We start from the raw sequence: 20,396 nt of genomic DNA on the forward strand, positions 1-20,396 counted from the left end.
TTTTTTGAGACAGGGTTTCTCTGTGTAGTCCTGGCTATCCTAGAACTCCCTCTGTAAACCATACTGGCCTCACACTCAGATACCCACCTGCCTCTGTTTCCCAAGTGCTGGGATTAAAGGTGTGGGCCTCCACCACCCAGCTCATTTTCATTTTTATGGTAGTTTATAAGTTGCTATATTTATAAATTTACTGCACCTAGGCATTCTTCTGGGCAAACATTTTAGCTTAGCATTGTTAAATGGCCCCGCTGTGGTCAGTACCATTCACCTGTCTGAACTGCAGGAGTGAGGCAAGGAAACAAAGTATCAGCGGAGCTCGGTCTAGAGCAGCTTCCCAGGGTCCTAGACACAGTGTTGTCCCAGGCCGGGGAGATGCTCAGCCATTCAAGGCTAGGCTGCAGCCAAAGATAGAAGAAAGGGCCGTCCCAGCCTAGGAGCATCACAAATGAGAGCTCAGCACATCCGGTGAGCCCAGTGCTGTTGTGGCTCATGGCGATAGTAATGACTGTGTGGTTCTCATTTATTAAACAGGCTCTTCTTATAGACTTTACCTCATTTGTGTTATTTTATTTTCAAAATTAGACAGGTCCCCCAAATTGGATTTTTGTTACATATTCAAAGCCACACTGTTAATGTTGTAGATCTGGGATTTGAAACAAGGACCATCTGACTACAAAGCCTGGGTTGTTTTTTTTTTTAAAGTCAGACTCCAAGGCACTGATGTTGGATGAAAAAAAACCTTCCCCTTTTCCAAATGTTCAAGACAGGGTTTCTCTGCGTAACAGTCCTGGCTGTCCTGGACAGTACTGCCAGGACAATGATGTACGCCATCTCCTAGACATAGCACACTTAGACTGAGCAAGTTTGAGACAAACCTATACAACTCAGTGAGACCTTGCTTGCCTCAAAGCAAAACAAATGGGCTCCGAGGTTAAAAACATTTCCTATGACCCACAAGCTGGCTCACAACAACCTCTATCTCTAGTTCCACAGGACCTGGCTCCCTCTTCTGGTCACAATGGGCACTACATGCTTGTGATGTACTTAAGTGGGGGGGCAGTTAACTATGACCCAACCCTAATATATATGTATACAATTAAAATAAAGCTTTTTAAAATCCACCAACAATAACTATATCAATCATTATGATGGAATTTTGGTAAAAGTCACATATTTGATGGCAAATTAACAAAGCAAATGAATCACGGAAACCAGCACTGTGTTTTGAAATGCAAAGGATCTTTTGCATAGAAACCACTCTTTATTTCACTAACACAAAGGAACGTTTACAGGCCCTCTGGGAGGGTCTCAGCAAACTGTGCAGCTTCTATTCCACCAAGCTGTGTAGTCGTTGATAGCCCAAGTCCCCTCCCCTGTCAGTGTGCTGGAGCCCTGCCCTATTTAAGAAAGTCTATGTGCATAGGACAGTTAGAGTTAGCACCACAAACATATCTTGTAAAAAATTTTTCAGTCTAAAGCTAATGACTGGAAAGAATGCTCCCCCACAAATCATCATCCCTTCCACTAGTGCCAGAAAGGGCCTGGGGAAATGTGTCCAGACGGTGAGTAATACTTGTAGTTGGCCTTGGTGCTGCCTGTTCTTGGACATGATGGAAAACTCTAATGAGCAGCCCTGTGTGTGTTTGTATCAGAGACAGGCTCCACACGAGTGCAGAGCAATGCATGCAGGCATGCATCATGTCAGGGGCATGCTTCGCACAACCGTGAGGCAATGCATGCAGCCATGCATGATGAAGGTGCAGGCAGCTGGCAGCGGTGTGTGCTTTTGGTTTGCTCTGAGACTGTGGACGGCTTTTGGACAAGGACAAAACAAAGGAAAAGAGACATTATATCATCTTGAAGAGAGTCCACAGTCCGCGGGCCAGCCTGGGGATGCAGACATTGTTTTCTCACACGGGTCCAGATTAGGACAAGGACAAGACACCGCGTGCCGAGTAATTGTCAATGTTCTCTTAGCTCAGATTCTGTTAGAAGCAAACTACACGAGAGATTTTCCAGTTCATTTTAACTTTAAAAGTTATGTATGTTCGTTTGTTTTAATTTGGGAACCAACAACAAAGAAAAGATCAGTGTTGGTCTCGTCACCAGCTATCAGGGCTCAAGGCTGTGGGGCAGTACTCGCGACCTTGTTCCTGTGTGATAGCTGACACTAAGTGGGCTGTGTGCTTGCAATGCACAGTGCACAAGCTCGCTTGTTCTGGAACAGAAGGGCGGGTGCAAAGGGGAGTGCTCATTGTGAGGATGGGCAGAGGGGTAACATGCCCTAAGAATGTGCGGAGAGGAAGCGGAGGAAATTGTCCACGTCTGGAGTGATGGGTACAGAGTCGGGCTTGGAAGGAGGGTTTTTCATTTCTCAATTAGTCCATTCCTTATTATTTGTGTTTGTGAGCATCTACATAACTTTTGAAATTTAAAAATGTCTAAAAAAAATGCATGCAAAAGTCAGGACAGTCCCATAACTCAGGATACAACTGGAAGGTGCAAATTCTGAGGAGACCATTAAGTGTGAGGGGAATTTTTCATCTTCCGAACTCACCCTACTCCCGCTCGGCACATGACCTCGCAGCCTGTTGCCGAGGACCCACACTCAACAGAAAGTTGCTGTGATGTGGATTAGTGGGAACAAGCCGTCGCCCCTGCAGGAGACACAGTGTCTCCTTTCCAACGAGCCTCGGTCCACAACAGTCTCTTCAGTGAACCTCCAGTCTTACCTCACGTGGGTTTTGGATAAAAGATACAGGGTGGGCATATTTTGTTAACACTGCCCTCACGCCCAATGGCGCTTTTAATTCAGACTTGACTGATGTGTTTATAAACCTGTCTTTTCTCATGAGGGTACTTCATAGTTTATTTTGACTTAGAAACACTACACATTACTTTAGTACCAGTGCTTGGAGACCATTTTAAACAGTGAAACCATCAAACAAAAGGGGACAACAAAAATGTAAAGAAATGGTGCCCAATGTACCACAGAAGGACACTTAAGGTTTCTGTTTGTTCTGTCTTCATTTTGTGTGGCTAGGTAGCCCAGGCTGTCCCCAAACTCACTATGTAGCCCAGTGTGGTCTTGAACTCTTGTGACCCCCAGCTCAGCCTCCCACGTGTTGGAACTACACCACTAGACTTGGCTTAAACTAGTGCTTAGAGCATGAAAACCAGAATGAGGTAGAGGTTTCTCTTGCTGACGTCAGCCGGGAACGTGGACCTTAGGCTGCGAGTTTCTGTGGCTTATGCATGTCTACAAATCACAGTCAAAGCACCCTGAGTGTTGATTTGAGGGCATGACTAACTCTCACTGAGTTACTGTAACTTCCCTACTATAACCCTGTAAATACCAAGAAAGGACACGAGACTGTATGACGGGAATTTACCTGTATTGTTGAAAGTAAGAGCACACCTCCATAAAGTGCCTGAAAATTTGTTAGAAAATTCTGACCAAAAAAAATATTAAACATAGATGAGAGTTAAGATATTACCCCAAGGCCAGGCATGGTGGATATGGTTCTAATCCCAGCACTCAGAAGGCAGAGGCAGGTGGCTCTCTGAGCTAAGGCCAGCCTGGTCTACATAGTGAGACCCTGTCTAACAGTAATAATAATAATAATTAATAAAAATATAAAGAGAAAAAAATTTCAATATAAAGGAAGACTCGTGTGCCTGTTAAGAAAATTACAAAGCTATGTCGATTTAGGACATGGTACTGAGTACAGTGGTATAGAACAGTGGGCTGCCAACAGAGAAAGTGTACCAAGCAGCCCAGAAATACATGCACATACACAGGACCTTAATATCACAGAGCGGCAACAGGGGAGAAAGAAGTTTTTAATCAACGGCGTTTGGAAAGCTGATTCACATAACATTAAACTAGACTCACTATCTCATATGAAGTATAAAGGGTCAAGAGGTAATAAATTATAAAGCCTATAAAAGATGATACAATTGAAGCTAATCAAAAGGACATATGTTGGGAACAGTGAAGATAAAAATGGAGGCCAATCAAACAGAAAACAAAACAAAAAGCCAAATGCTTCAGCAAGATTGGTGAAACCAACAAACCTAACAAAGGCCCACTCAAATCACAAGAACACAGCCAGAGACAGTAGCCATTACCGGAGATCCACAGGACATGGAAGCGACAACAGAAGGATACTCTGTACCAAAGTTTCTGAAGAAACAGCATCGCCAAGAAAATCACATGCCTCCTTGTTATGTGTTTTGGCTCCCGAAACAAACTTCCAACTCATGCCACGGCAACGTGAAACAGGCAGGAAGAAGTGGAGACTCCAGAGACAGCCGCTGGCATCTGGTCTAGGCGGACACGCGGACGGTGATGGCAGAAACAAGCAAGGAGCACCGCACAGACCACAGATGCTGATGAGCAAGAGTCATCTCACTAAAGGGAGCCAGGCTTGAAGCAAGTGGTCCTGGCTCTGGCTCGGAAGGACTCCTAGTGACCGCTGTCCCTTTGCAAGTGTGAGCTTTCGGGCAGTTGTGAGGGAAGGCAGTTGGGCAGGTGACAAGGACGGCCATTGGATGCTGTGTACCATGTTGCTGGAGCGCCACTTGGCTGTTTGAGAGGCAGGTACACAGCGGCAGAGACAGCTGGTTGCCCACAGGTGATGTCCTCCCTGCCACCACACTCCCAAACCAGACAGAGTAACTTCCAGCTTCCCTTACAGGAGTGTGGCCACGTGTCTGGGTTCCACAACGGCACGTGAAGAAATGAATGTCTTCTGGTGAGAAGAAGTGACGTCTGCCACTTTGGGTGACATTCTTTAAAGGAATATTCACACACTACCCTTGCCTCTCCTGTCACTGCCTAAATACAGAGAAGGACCTTGAACCAGCCAGGGAAGACAGATGTTCTGCCTAGTCCCAGCCCTGTGCCACCAACACATAAACAAGTAGGTAGAAATAAATAAGCCAGTCCATCTTATGCTTCAGTGTCTGGGAGCTTCCTTTGCTATGGATGTTTATATTGATTGCAGTGGAATTAGAGAAGGACCCCGCCAGTGCCAGTAAGAGCTGAAGCTTCGTGAGGACACCTCCTGTTTGCAGTGCGGTGGGGTGGAGCGACGATCCCTGCTAGTCAGGACACCGTGTGCATGCGCACATGTGTGTGTCTCTGTGTGAGTGTGTGTGTGCATGTGTATGTGTGTATGCATGTGTGTGTGTGCGTGTGTGTGTGTGTGCATGTGTATGTGTCTATGTATGTGTGTGTGTGTGCGTGCGTGCATGTGTGCGTGCGTGTGTATGTGTGTGTGTGTGTGTGTGCTTGGTTTTGTCCTAGGGCTAGGAGGGTTTTTCAGGAAGGGGAAACAGGAGGAACAATTACAGAGAAAAGCTGAAAATCTATTTAAGGCATTTTATAGAAAAAAAAAGTAAAAAAAAAAATTTCCACTGCTCTAACTCATCATAAGATTTTCTTCAACTGACATTTTTAAATGCATTTGAACTTGGGTTTTATTTTGAGGGGAGGAACGGCAAGCTGGCATTAATCCTCAGGGATTAATCCTCAAAGGCCCAGGAGGCTGTGCACATTGAATCCTAATAGGAAACTAAGATCGAGAGAGCATTAGAAAAAGGGCTGGCAGCGATGCAGGCAGAAGGGAGAGGTTAAAGATAAAACCACTGAGGTCCGAACGAGGCAAGCTTGCTCTCAGCTGTTAGCAGGGATTCATTTGGGATTAACTCGGCCACTTCTATTATTTCTTTGTCTAGAACAAAAGGCCAGGTCTACTCAGGTCCCTTGGAGGCCATCTCTGTAACAAATATTGCCTTTATCCACAGAGGCCCGCTCACTCTGGGCAACCACATGGACTCGCTGCAGCAACTGGAAATGAATATCCTGTCAACACCCAACAGCACTCTCTCTGTCCGGACAGCGGTGCTCCCCCTTCACCCACTCTACCCTGGCCCAGCAGTCAGCTTCCAGATGACTAGCCCTTTGGGGGCTACCTCAGCAGCCAAAGGCTTGCCCTGCCTCAGGCAGCCCACATCCAGATAGATTCTTGGGGCTAGACAGACCGCTTCACTTGGGCCCTGTGTGGGACAACGCTGACAGAACACACAGGCGCTGTGTGGAGTTGGCCTGACAGAACTCACAGACGCTGTGTGGGGTTGGCCGAAGCTCTCACAGGCCTGGGTTGTGCCCCACCTTCCCCTCTGTCCAGTCATAATTCTCTTCCTCACCGGTGCCCAGAGACCTGAAATGCCAACCTCTGCCTCAGCACCTGCTTCTAGAGAATGAGCCTGGGTGGACTGCGTGAGAAGAACGATCTCACTTTTCTGCCAAAAGAGAGAGCACCTGTCACATGGCTGACAATGTTGAAGGTCAGGCCCAACAAAGCCTTTGAAAAGTCGCTCACAGCCGCCCTAGCTGAAGAGCTGAACTTTCAGCATCTGTGAGGAAACATCCTGGGCAGTGGGAGGCCCGCCCTCCTCAGGGGTTGCTTCCCAAGCTTCGGAGCAGGTCAACTTCGGTGTCACACCAATCCCCGAGCCCAGTATTTTGTGGAAAATGTTTATTTCTTGAAAGATTTTAGGCTTTGGGCTCGTTTAGCGTTTATTTATCTGGGTTCCTACTTAAGCACTCACCACCCCAAGAAAGTCGGGAGAGAAAGCGGTTGCTCACCTCACTGTCTCTGACCACAGATGAAGTGTATGGTAGGAGAGAAGAGCATCTCAGGTCAGTGCTGTAGAGATTCATTAGCAAGGGGCTCCAGGTGATTAAAGTTAGCATTGCCACCAAATAGGACAGAAATAGTGGCCGATGCTTTTCTTGCAAAGACACAGAAACAGGATTACCAGCTGCCTTTGAGAGCCCTTCCTTGATACACCAGAGGGTCAAAAGAAATGGAAGTAAATTCAGTGTTGAAAAACCATGCACCAAGTCCGTAAAATCCGTAGCATGTCCACAAAGATCTGATTTGTCGTTAGCTACAGCGAAGGACAAGTCAAGAATTAGCAAGGAAAGGCACGTGCCTGAAACCTCACACGCAAGGGCAATACCCAGACTCACAAGGTGAAGAGAGAGAACCTGCTCCTGAAGACTGTCCTTAGTGCCTTTTCATGTATTTGTGCATGTGTGTGAACACACAAAAATAAATAAATGTAATTTAAAAATTTTTTAAAGAAATCTTCTTAACTCCCCAAAGATGAAGCCAAGGAAATAATCTTCTATGCATAGTGGTCCCTCAAAAGATAACGTTCAAGTCTTGTCTGTCTTATTCAGCAAAAGGGTCTCTTCAGATATAACCAAATTAAGGATCTCATCTCACCCAAATGCAGTGACTTGTCCTGTCGGGCAAAGAGAAGGGAGCCACAGGAAGCAGAGAGTCTGGGGTCGATACAGAGACTGGAGTTCCTGTAAGCCAAGCATTGTCATTTACCAGTTCACTGCAGACACAAGGACAGGGGCACTAGGCATATTGTTCGGGTCACCAAGAGAAGTCAGGGCTGCCAACAGCTTGATTTGGAAATGTGACCTTCATAACCAGGAGAACTGGGAGCTGCTGTTCTCAGATGCCAAGTGTATGGTTGCCACAATACTAGGATGCTAATAATACGGGCAGTGGGAAGGCACTTACTTCCAAGATGCCATGTGCTCCCTTGAGTTGAGCTTTGATTTCCAGCGTAGCCACGGGCACTCTGAAGAGCTTGCGTATTGACGTAGCAGGGGTCATCAAAGAGATCCACTCGGCAGGAGTGCTTCTTGGGCGAAACATCACCCTGCATCCCTCTCTCGCGTGGTACACCTGGAGTGGTTAGCAGTGGACAGTGAGTTATGTGTAAATCATGTCTGAACTGAGGAGCCACGGGCAGCTGTGCGTCACACAAGCCCACCCCAAACAGGGACTGACCTCCGATACTTAGGTCTTTGAGGAAGAACTACCCTCTCTCTGGCCTCTCTCTTTGCCCTGTTCCTTTGGTCAGCTGTGCTGCTGACAAAAGCAGGTACAAGATAATCAAGAAGACCTGAAAGAAATGGCCAGTAACCGCAAGGACCTGCCTAGCAAACAGCACCAGCTCAAGATGATAGTCCAGGAGGAAGGAAAGTATATCGTATTGAACTGACCATCTACCCCTAACCCCCCCTTGAAGGACGTGTTACTTAATACAAAGTCTTACTTCCTTTGCACTAGGTTAACTTAAAAGTAAACCAATGAATGAATGGAGTACAGTTTATTTCGGGTTGAGAGTCTAGCCTTTTGTAACAGCTGAGCCGTCTCTCCAGCCCTCCAGTAGAGTTCTTAAGAACAGAAAGTCTAGTTCTCATGCCCTCTCAAAGGCTTTTCCTGCCAAGCTCAGCCTTTCACTGGTTGCTGATGTTTAGCTGTGTCTGGTAGAATGGCTTCTCCCCTCATGCTAGTCCCTCCTCCCCCCTCAGCCTGCGCTCTCCCACTTCCTCCCAGTCTACACACTGCGGTCAAAGGCTCTTTAAGACTGAAAATCCAATCCCATTTCTCAGAGATTTAAAAGCCTTCTAGCTGCTTCCATACTTTGCTGGGCTCCCCCATCTACCTGGCTTCCCTGGGACAGTCCTGCCAGGGTCACACTGACCTCCTACAGTGTGATTGCCATTTCAACCTCAGCTGTCAAAACCTCTTTCTTCGGTAGCACACCCCTCACCCTCAAGACTCGATGACTCTCTGCTTCCCTGGAAGCTTGGCCTCACGCTGCGAAGGCCATTCCATGGGAGTAATGCATTTTCTCATGCCTGTCACTGGCTAAGGTCTGTAGTACATTTGGCTACATGTTCCGTAAAAGCAAGGGTAATGTCTGCCTCGTTCACAGATGTAATGCTTCCCATCTGGCACGCGATTGTCATTGGCTGCATGGGTATTAGCGCAATCTCTCCTGACCTGATGGCATGAAGGACTCCACATCATCCAGATGGTTGTGTACTAAGGATGCCGGGATGAATCTCTTTTGCGTCTCTGTTTAAATGGGCACTTTTATAAGTCTCAGCTGTATAGGATCATCATGAGGTCGTACCAGAAGCAGTGATGTCCCCCTGCACCCAAGACCGCGGCTCTTGATGGCCTGACTGTAAAACGGCATTCCTTCTTCTATTGCTCCAGTCATGCAACCCCTTTGATGTGGTCCGAAAGGGACAGGCTCACGCCTCACACCAGATTGCACTTGACGGTGACGAGAGAGGCCCAGCAGTATGATGGCGCTCTCAATGCTGCTCCTCGTTCCGTATGTTCCTGTTCGTCTGCTCTTCCTGTCGTCTCACCAGAGTTATACTTTGCATGTAGGAAATCCCAAGGGAGGACCCTGTCTCTACAGAGGGAGGGGCCTCCAGGACATTGTGTTTGTGCATTCTGTGACATATGACTGCTTGCTTGGTCAGAAGGAGTTGGGGTTGGGTACCACTTTAAACTTACTTTCACACATCAAACACCACCAAAAGATCACTGCAAAGCAGTCAAGGCTGGAGACAATGCTTCTACTCGTAGGGCAAGCTCTGTCTAAGCAGCCTTATGTGCTCAGAAGCAATAATGACCTAGTCACGTTATACTTCTGCCCCCAAATTCTAATTCTTCCCATATTCAAAATATCGAGAGCTGAAATGTACATCTACTTCTGTGTCTAACTGCCCCAAGAGGCTTCAATAAATATCACTGAGGCGATTGTTGAGTAAATGTAGACCACATGAGACACAGAAAAATCAGCTTCACGGGAGGGCAGCTGACAGTTTAGCAGAGTGGGCAAGGTCCAGCCCACGGTTAGCTCCCGCTGGGAATTCCCGGGTGGAGGAGGAGGAGGAGTTACTCTTCTTAGAGAGCAGGATTTCAGAGGCATTTGCACTCAGAGGTGATTTCATCTTTCGGTCATCTAACTAAGGATTAGTTTAGAGTTGTACACTTGATCTCAGCCAAAAGGCTGAGGAGTAACTAACTTAGGATTTTAATTGACTGTACGGAATTTCATGGAAAAAATATTTTGAGACACAGTCTCACTGTGTAGCCCTGGCTGACCCCAAACTGCTAGTACACCAGGCTAGCCTTGAACACACAGAATGCTGTCTGTCGTCTCACCAGAGTTATACTTTGCATGTAGGAAATCCCAAGGGAGGACCCTGTCTCTGCCTCTGCCTCTGCCTCCAGAGTGCTGGGACCTAAGGCAAGTGCCACTCTAGAATTTTAATTTCTATCAAAAGGAACTGTGTTTTTAGAAAGTTAAAATGCAGCCTTAGCTCACAAATCCTTTGTTACAAGCTTGTAGAATGGTGACAATCAAAAATACGCTAAAAATATGCTTCGTGTGTCTCCAGTGATATAAAAATAAAGCCAGTAGGCTACACTGACAAAAATAGATATGAAAGGTGACAGGTGGCTGCTGAGTCCCTAAAGGTGGCTGTCCAGTTCCTTCCCCACCCGCCCTGCAAGACTCACCTTCTGAAGCCAATATTCCTGACAATCAGTAAGAGTGAAGCCACTAGCCCGCAGTACAACTGCTTTTATAACTTATTTCTAACAGGACAGCCGAGGCCTTGCGTTTGTGTGACAGGAAGGTCTGCCCTATGGCAGTGAGCACACACAGTGATGAGCACAGAGCTCCAAGGCAAGGTGCATGGTGGATGATGCACTTGCATCTCAGGTATCTCTTCCATTACCTTTGCCAAACTAGAACCCAGGTTACATCTAATCGCAGCAGAATAGGCATCTCTTTCCATACTATTGGAGTGGAAGTTCCTTGAGCGTTGCGCAAAAGACAACCCTTTCCAGTGAGAGTTTTCATGATGTCACAGCAGAGCAAAACCCCAGAGGTGCAGCCACCCATTAGGGACCACACGAGAGCAAGGGAGAAGCGTGAAGCTGTTGAATGATACGCAATAACACACTGGCTTCTCTGGGAAGCATGCAGCCCCAAAGACTGCATGTTTAGTTTGAAGTCCGCCATTGAGAGCAGGGGCCCGCAAATTCCTATAGCTCAAGAGGAGCTGGAGGGGCAGCTCGGGAGGCATCGTACCTACCTGTTGAGCCGCTCTGTTCCATACAGTTCTCATACACGCTGCTGCACTTAGAGTTCCCAGGCTGTACAAACAACAGATTGCAGGACGTTTATCAAGAGTACACATTCGTAAAGTCCACAAAGAAAAAGACAGCTTTCGAAAGCATATAGCAGACAACTTCACTTTCCAGCACAGAAGTCTGACAAGCTGGGAACAGAGAATCTGTGGGGACATAAGGTACTCGATGGCCTTTCTTTTGGAGCCAGTTGCAGAAGTGACTCTGATGGTGAGGGACTCGAAAGGACTGTCCACACCCTGTGTCTTGAGAGTCCCTTTGCTCCAGAAGTTACATTCCAGCACTCAAAGTCTCAGCTAGAAAGTGAATTTTAATTAATTTGTGTGCGTGTGTTTGTAGATGTGTTTGTGCGTGTGTGTGTGTGTTCACATAAGTATGGAAGGCAGAATTCAATCTTGGGGGTCATCCTTGGGGAGCTATCCACCTGGTTTTGAGACATGGTCTCTCACTGGAGCCAGGGTCTCACTGATTAGACCAGGCTGGCTGGCTGGCTGAAGAGCCCCGGTTAGCTGTCTCTTGCCCCCTCTGCAGACCTGGGACTATAAGCACATGCCACCTCACCTGGATTTTTTTTAAATGTAGGTCCAGGGGATGAAGCTCGGGTCCTCACGCTTGCATAGCAAGCGCTTTACGATTGAGCCCTCCCAGTCTCTACCTGATTCTGATGTGACAAGCTAGAACCCTACTCCACTGAGTCTGTGCTAGACTCACTTGTCACTCTTGAAAACCTCAGCCAATTCGAAGGCTTCGGTCACCCTGGTCTTCACATGCACGCTCGTCAGCAGTGGGATGGAGATGTGCTGAAGCCCTGGGGCAGTGCAGCGTGCAAGCTTTAGGGAGGCTCGCCTGGGGCTGGAGAGGTGATGGCTCAATGCGTACCGCACTTGCTGCATAAGTGTGGAGGCTGGAGTTTGGGTCCCCAGAGTCCACGCAAAGCCCCATACAATAGAACTCTGTGACCCCAGTGCATGCGTAGGAGGCAGAGATGGGCGAATGCCCAATGGGCTCCACCACATAAGAAAAGGCAAAGTCTATTGATGAGAGAAAGAGGGACAGTGGCGTGAATAAACATGACGAGGGGAACTGAGTATGGTATGGTGCTGTGCCTTTAACCCCTGCACTCATAAGGCAGAGGCAGGGGGATTTCAGTGAGTTCAAGCCAGGGCCACATAGTTTGGTATTAGAGCTGAAGGGACAGGAAAAGGCTGAAGTTAGAAAAAGTAGAGAGCTGATGTATATTCAGTCCTAGAGATAAGATCTAAGTCCAGGAGGAGCCGCGGAAATGCTTCCATGCTGGCAAGGTAGGGCTGGTTTTTCCAGGAGGAAATGGAAGAGAATGCGACAGAAAAAGGAAAGATTTAACTTGCCCTTGGAAGGCTCAGAAATAGGCAGAGGTATGGCTCAGTGGATGGAAAGCTTCCCAGAGAAGCCTGAGGACTGTGTGGTTCAGGTCTCTAGCACCCAGGTAAATAGCAGACAGCTCCTAGCAATCCCAGCACAAAAGAAGCAGGGAGAGAGAATCTGTCCAGCAAGCTGGGTGCTTGACTAGCTGAACGGGCAAGCCCTGGGCTCTGCAAAAGACCCTGCCTCAGTAAATATGGTGAAGAGTGATAGACATCAACCTCTGGCTTCCATGTGTGTTCACACACATGGTTGTACATATGATTACACATATGTGTACATCTTTACACACAACAAAAATGCAAAAACAAATTTTAAGATGGCTCATGAATGATAAATGGCAACCCGTGGTAGAACAAATGCAACGAGTCAAATGTTACACAGGTGAGTGTTTGCTGGGAGGATTCTTTCAGCTGTAACAGAAATATTAGTGGAGAATATGGGAGCAGAAACTAACGGTCCCATAAGGGAGTACCCAGGTGAAAATAATATTTAGGAAGCCAACAGAAGAGAACTCACAGAATAACATCCAATAGGTGCCGGCCCTAAAGATTCAGGACTCCTAAAGGGAGAAGCCCCTTCAGCAAGTAAGTCACTAGGGACACTGTAAAAATCGTTTACATCAGGTTGTCAAGCAGAGTTGGGGTCTCCAAGTCACAGTATTCGTGTGGGAGCAAGGATGGAGAGTGATGGTTCTTAGAAGTGGGGGTGAAAGAAGGTGAGGCAGTGTTAATTGGGTTGCAGTAGCCAAAGGTTATCCATAAGCAGAAGAGAAAGAACCAATGGGGTGGTTTTGAGACAGAGACTGAACAGAACAAAGGCATAGGGCTATGGGAGAGTGGGGTCAGCACAGGGGAGGGTCCTATTTGGACACAGTGGCTTGGAAAGAGAAGCAAGATCATGGGAAGACTGGGGAATGTGGAAAGATAGAGATGAGAGGGATGCGTTGGGTGGTTTTGGTTTTCGTAGTGAAGACAGATATGGCGTCATCTGCAGAAGCTTGTAACGTATCGGGAATGAAAACAATCCAGTGTAGACCGTGACTGACCCTGATTTTGAGGAAGATGGTATTCTCACTAAACTTGCATTTGAAAAATCATCAAATCAAGGGCCCTAGAGGTAAGAACAGAATCACGTTTCTGGTACCAGTAACAATAAACATTACTTACTAAATAGCACAGCTTTTCACACCGGATAGGGCAGTAGGCCATTTGGTCTGTAGTTTGGACCTTGATCCGCATGTCTGAAATGCCGCCTGCAGGTGGCTGCTTCCCTGGGATCGCGTTGTAATAGTCATGGTCTCTGTCTTCAGATGTGCAGCCGTCACCGTGTACCTCCTCACTGTAAGAGGAAAAGAGAAGCCCCCAAGAGGCTGGGTAGGAATTCAAAGACTATGTGGAATACAAAGAGATCGGAGCCAAGCAAATCATCCCGAGAAACTGTGCGTTGTGCTTTAAGTTTATTGCTGTGATTAAGCAATGTCAAACATCTGGCCTGCCATGCTGAATTGTTTAGAAGTCTGCAGATAATCCAAATGGAAGAAGCCAGCGAAGAGTGTCAAGGGTGAGGGTTTTGCATTTCTCTGCAGTAGTAATAACATTTATGGTAAACACTGGCTCGCCTGGGTGGAAGGCTATTTCAACACAGCTTCATAAGAAGGCAAAGCCTTCTTGAGTATGTATCTCTGGCTCACTTCAGTTGCTTCATTTTGGAAATGTTTTAGTCAAAGAAAATTTAGATATTGTTCTTTGGGTAGAGGGCCTAGCCCAATTTACTAAACTAAGATGAAAAGAATAGGAAAGCTGTGGCCAGCTATCTTGTCTGCACAAATCTAGATGAGTATAGTATTCATAATATAATAACTATTGGAGTCACCTGGGGCAAGTGGGAGAATTCTGGAAACATGCAATTGTTTCAAAAATTGAAACAGGGCAGAGAAAAGAAACAAATAGGTTTTTCTTCCAAAGTGGAATTAACAAATGTTTCTTATAAAAAGAATAAGTCAGATCAACTCTCTCTATGATTTTGCATGCATGAGGGCCTGTGATTGAGTGCGGTCATGTGTGTGTCTTGGCCCTCATGTGCGGGTCAGAGCACAACTCTGGGAAGTCAGCTCTTGCCTGCATCCTCGTGTTGTGGGAGCAGCTCTCTTGTTTCTGCTGCTTCCCTGTGGAATCCAGGCTGGCTTCTCCTGCCTCCACCTCCCAGCTCACCTTAGGAGTTCCAGGATAGCAGATGCATGCCCCCAGGGCCACTTTTTTACTTGGATCCCCGGGGTCCAAACTCTCAGGTCATCAGGCTTGAGTGTCAAGCACTTTTACCCACTGTGCCATCTTCCCAAGCCAAATCAAGGGGTTTGGTTTTGTTTTGTTTTGTTTTAGAATGAGTTAACCTACCAACCCACATGTATGATCCTGGGTAAAAGCATCAAGGCTCCTGGGAATCATTTTTTTCTGTTGCCCTGGACAACCTACCTCATACAGAGGCATCTCCAACCCAGTGTTTGTTGATACACAGGATGACAGTTTGGGGAAGGGTACATTTAAAATTATCCAAGGATTTGACTTCTTGAGTGTGAACTTGGTGTTCTGTGGTGGCCCAAAAGGATCAGCTTTCGTGGCCTCAGACACCCACTTCCTGAGTCACATCTGCGTCACCCCACAGACTCCAGCCAGTTGTACTGCCTACCAGCAGCTAACAGGGTTCTGCGGAGGGCTTTGGTTCTTATTCTTTTACTCTTGGTTTGGGTTTGGATTTCACTAATATGCACAAGATAAAGAAAATCTGAGGAACTGGTTAACTTTTGCTATTTTAGAAATCTATAGGGCCCATAGTTTTGTGTTATGCTGGAGAGACAGGGCGGATTCCATCCCACTTTAGTGTCAGAAGGACGTCTGGATAAACGTAAGTGGAAGAAAAGTAAATAGCTTCTATTTTTGTACTGAAACTGCTCTTTGTAAGAAAATTATTCATCTCATTAGTGAACTCCAAAACATCATAGGAAGTTTTTTGGTGTTTTCTTTTTAGACAGGGCCTCCCCATGTAGCCTGGGTTGGCCTAGAACTAGCTCTGTTGACCAGGCTGGCCTTGGACTCACAGAGATCGGCCTGCCTCTGCCTCCTGAGCGCTGAGATCAATGTGTGCGCCACATGTCCCACCATCATCACCGTGTTTCAAATACTCAGAAAGACAGGAGGTTAGATTATTCTGGAACTCCCCACTGACCTTTCCCAAGTGTTCAAGGAAGGGTTTTTCAAGTACTGCTTGAACCGGAGTTCAAAGGCCTGCCCTATGGTGCTTATGACATCTTGGGCCATTCCGCTGTGACATTCCAGGATGTGGCACGCTGTGAGGAGACACACAAAAAGCATCATGAGAATGTCACACACAGTCAAAATAGCTTCAGAACACAAATTTGTAGTTATGTTTAAAAAGAATCAGGCTTCCAAACGCACGTCATCTCTGAGATGGCATGATCAAACCTCATAGTCCATATGAATCAGTGAGAATATACGCAAAATCTTCCTATCTAAAAACTTAGAAACTTTGGTCTCAAAGCAGAAATTTGCGTGCTAGCTCTTGAATTCAACGCAGGAGATGAGAAACGCAGCAGTCACCCTGGAAACGGTCACACCAGCAAACTGGGTTTGAGGCCCTGTGTGGTGTGGTAGATTACAGAAGACAGGAGCAAAGAGCCATTTCAAACCCCATCCCCTAAAGGAGCGGCTGGTAAAGAAGGGTATAGTCGAGGAGACCCCTCCCTCTGCTCACCCTTTGCCTGTCTTTGCTGCCCTGAACCAGTGACACGGATGCGGAGCCTCATGAAATCCCTCTTGAGGACTTGCAGTGACCTAAATTGCGGATTTGGTGGCGGTGTCGTTACCAGCCCATGACAGGTCTAATAGATGTATTCTCGCAGAAGCAGCTACTAAGGCTGGTTTTCACAAGTTAAATAAGCAAGGTTGGGCAATTAACAACATGGCACCATTAGCAAATCGGTTGCGTCTATGTTGCCGTATGCGACTGTCTTCTTTTTGTAGTCTCTTGTAGCCCAGGCTAGCTACCACCTCTCTGTAGCTAACCTTGAACTCCTGATCCTTCTTGCCTCCATGCCCAGGTGTTGAAATGGCATCAACCATACCCATGCTTAGGGCTTTCAATACGAAGAGTTGGTTGACGGAACTTTCCCAAGGATGACTTAGGAAGAACACTTAGGCTAATTCATAGACAGAAGCAGCAATGAAAAGGTTAGAAAGGCAAGAGTAGTAAGCCTGATGAGAACTAAAAGATCAAAAGCAGAATATCTGGATACTTTAAAGAACCGAGGCAGGAGGGAAAGCTTGGTAGTAGTTCAATAGACGTGAGAACGTTGTGACTGTTTTAAGCGAGCAATTGCTTAGAACCAGAAAGGCAGGAAAGGTGGGGTGGGCTGAGGAGAGCACAGGGGAATCAGATGAAGTCCTGGGGAAACATTCGTGTGTTCTTTATTGTGACTTTATCAAATTCATTACAAGGAAATCTGGGGAGGAAGGGAGGCCTGCTTTCGTGAGCCCTTAACAGCTCCAGCCTGCAGCATGAGTCCTGGGAGAGACAACATACATATGAATGTAGAAAGTCATTCACATCCCTGACAGAGCCCCCAGAGCGGACAGTAACCGACCAGAGGCTCTGCACAGGCTTCCTTCAGCCTGACCACAACTCAAGGGATCACCCATATTTCCATTCCAGAACTGACCTGATTTTTGGATGAGTGGTTTTTCCTAATTTGTACGTTTTATCTGAATCTCTTTCAGAGTTTTTAGTAGTGTGTATTCATTGTGCATAGTGTTGGGTTTCATACAATTTCTTAGTACATCATGTAATTTGAGCACAGTAGTGCATCCCCTTTCCTCCTTTAGTCTGTGTGTGTGTGTGTGTACATGTGTGTGTGCACCTGTGTGTGTATGTGTGCATGCATGTGTGTAAAGGTCTATGTATCTATAGAGGACCCACAACTGAGAGAAAACACATGTTTATCTTTCTGCACCTTTATTGAAAAGATTTACGTCTCTGATACTGAAACAGACAGGAGATAATTATAATTTTTTGAAAATTCAAAATATCTTTAAATGTTCATCATTTCAACCAACAGAAAATGTTTGGTCTCTCTTTAGACTGTTATTTTACATTTTTCTCTACTGAAGCTTCTCAGGGTAAAAAAAACTCATAGAAGTTGTTTTAAGACTATTTTGTTGAATGAATATTTGATCTATCACATCAGTCTCACTATTGTGAGAAATAGTTGTGGAGTTTACTGAAGAACTGAGTGATAAATATTTGCTTGAATTGCTTGAGGAAATAAAAGTCTACCTTACAGGTCATCTCATATACCGAGAAGGGTCAAGCAGCCTTAGAGGTGTGTTCCCCAGATGAAGCAAGGTAAATTCTATCAAATTACATAAAAAGGTCATTTACTTGGGGTTTGCTTGTTTGCTCATTTCAAATCTCATACATATGTGGCTCAATTAAAAATGAAATCAAAACAAGAATGATACCAAAGTGGAACCAATAATTGTAACTTTTTTCCTTTGGGTTGAGAAGATGTCAAGAGGTGAAACACAGGAAGATGGGGCGTGGGGGGGGGAGGTGTCAGGAGATTCCAGCCCAAATAAGTAAACAGACAACAATGACTTCTGGTGAGAGAGGTAGGAGGACAAGAAACTACAAGTACTCTGTGCAAAAGATTTAGAGCCGAGTTCAGATCCCACTCATACCATCGTGTGTGTGATCCTGGACGTGCTACGTGTGGCGGCATGGATGGGAATGGCCAACACAGGCGGCTCATAAACCTCAATGAGAGGTTCTGAGTTGATGAAACTCCTTGGGAAGGATTAGGAGGTGTGGCCTTGTTGAGGGAAGTGTGGCCTTGTCAGGGTAGGTGTGCCACTGGGGATGGGCTTTGAGGTTTCCACACCCTCCCAGTGTGCTCTCCGCCTCGTGCTTATGGATCAAGATGTGAGCTCTCAGTTACTGCTCCACTGCCATACCTGCCTGCTTAATGTCATATTCCCCACCACCATGGTTCACCCTCTGAAATGACAAGTTCTTAATAAACCCTTCCTTTTTAAAGATGCCTGGGCTGTGGTGTTTTGTCACAGAATAGAAAGTAACTATGACACTACTCCATGGTGAGGTCCTCACGTGCAAGGACTATAGGACAGGAGATCTGTTTACTTTAGAGGAAGTCTGGCTTTTCTTTTTCATAGTAACTTAAGACCTCCGAGGAACAGGACAAGGGAGCTGGGCATCCAGGAAGAGTTAAAGCCAATTCCCATTCTGCAGTGATTTGAAAGAAAATGGCCCCAAAGGGAGTGGCACTATTAGGATGTATGAAGTAGGATTTCCCTCTATATGCTGTGATTACCATTGATAAATAAAGGAAGTGCTTTGGGCCTATAGCAGAGCTATAGGCAAACAGAGCTAGGCGGGGAAAACTAAGCTGAATGCTGGGAGAAAGGAGGTGGAGTTAGAGAGAAGCCATGTAGCCCCGCCAGAGACAGATGCTGGAACTTTAGCTGCTAAGCTACAGCCACATGGCAATACACAGATTAATAAACATGGATTAAATTAATATGTAAGAGTTAGCCAATAAGAAGCTAGAGCTAATGGGTCAAGCAGTGATTTAATTAATACAGTTTCTGTGTGATTATTTCGGTTCTGGGCGGCCAGGATGAACAAGTGGTCTCCTCCTATAGAGTTGAGGCCTTGGTGGAGTAGGTGAGGCCTTGTTGGAGTAGTTGACCTTTGTGGAGTAGGTGTGGTCCTTTTGGAGTGGGTGTGGTCTTTTTGGAGTGGGTGTGGTCCTTTTGGAGTGGGTGTGGTCCTTTTGGAGTGGGTGTGGTCCTTTTGGAGTGGGTGTGGTCCTGTTGGAGGAAGTGTCTCACTGTGGGGGCAGGCTTCAAAGTCTCTTTTGCTCAAGCTTCCCTCAGTGAGACCGTCAGTTGATCTCCTGTTGAGTGCAAGATGTAGGACTTTCAGCTACTCCAGCACCACGTCTGTCTGCATGCCGCCATGCTCCCCATCATGATGATAATGACTGAACCTCTGAAACTGTAAGTGAGCCACCCCAATTAAATATTTTCTTTATAAGAGTTGTCATGATCATAGTGTCTCTTCACGGCAATAGAAACCTTAACTAAGACAGATCCTTAGCCACTTGAGTACACACTAAGATTTTTTTTCCCCCAACTTCCCTGACTCGAATGCCTAGAGATTTTGGCTTTGTCTGCTCATAGGCAGATTGTCTAAGAAGATTTTCTGCTTTGCTTTGATCACCCATTGTGGGCCTATTACTTTTTAAGTAGACTGCATAGAATGAAGAAAAGGAAAACAGAAAAAAATAAAAGGAAAGAAAAAAAGCAAGGGCATCTTGTCTCTCTCCATGGAAATGGCGCTGGATGGCAGCCTGGCCCTGGACAAGTCCCATGCCCAATCCTCCCCTTTGGGAAACATTCATGTTTTGACAGTGCTACTATGTTTCTTTAAGTTTCTTAGAGGATGAGTCCCTGAGCACCATGGCTAGGAATGTGGCAATAGGGAGGCGGGCATGGCAATGACAAAGTTATCCAAGAGACTGCATCTTGATGCACAGCAGCATGAAACAGAAAGAGAAACTGGGAATGACAGGAGTTTCTGAGACCTCAAAGCCCACCCCCAGTGACACATCTCTATATAGCCCTGGCTGTCCTGGAACTCACTACGCAGACCGAGTTGGCCTCCACTCACAGAGATCCACCTGCCTCTGCCTACTGAGTGCTGATATTAAAGGCGTGCGCCACCACTCTCAGCTAGCAGTCGGTTCGTTTTTTCATAAAGACCAAGTTTATCTAGAATTTCTAGATCTTGAAAAACGATACAGTCCCAGGGTCAGTGGCTCCGATTATCCACCAGGTGGCG

The 20,396-nt window shown here is 46.3% G+C and overlaps 1 protein-coding gene across 1 annotated transcript in view; it reads right to left on the bottom strand.

The window, feature by feature from the left end:
• Shc4 (SHC adaptor protein 4) overlaps positions 1-20,396 on the bottom strand; it is a 95,774-nt gene that overhangs the window by 7,169 nt on the left and 68,209 nt on the right. The window contains exons 7-10 of the mRNA XM_005364400.2: positions 15,687-15,807; positions 13,631-13,802; positions 11,006-11,066; positions 7,611-7,778 (exon numbers count right to left, since the gene is read on the bottom strand). Coding sequence (XP_005364457.1) covers positions 7,611-7,778; positions 11,006-11,066; positions 13,631-13,802; positions 15,687-15,807 — 522 coding nt within the window. The remainder of the gene's footprint in view (positions 1-7,610; positions 7,779-11,005; positions 11,067-13,630; positions 13,803-15,686; positions 15,808-20,396) is intronic.

This window comes from Microtus ochrogaster, assembly GCF_000317375.1.
Source record: "Microtus ochrogaster isolate Prairie Vole_2 chromosome 14 unlocalized genomic scaffold, MicOch1.0 chr14_random_1, whole genome shotgun sequence".
Lineage (NCBI taxonomy): Eukaryota > Metazoa > Chordata > Mammalia > Rodentia > Cricetidae > Microtus > Microtus ochrogaster.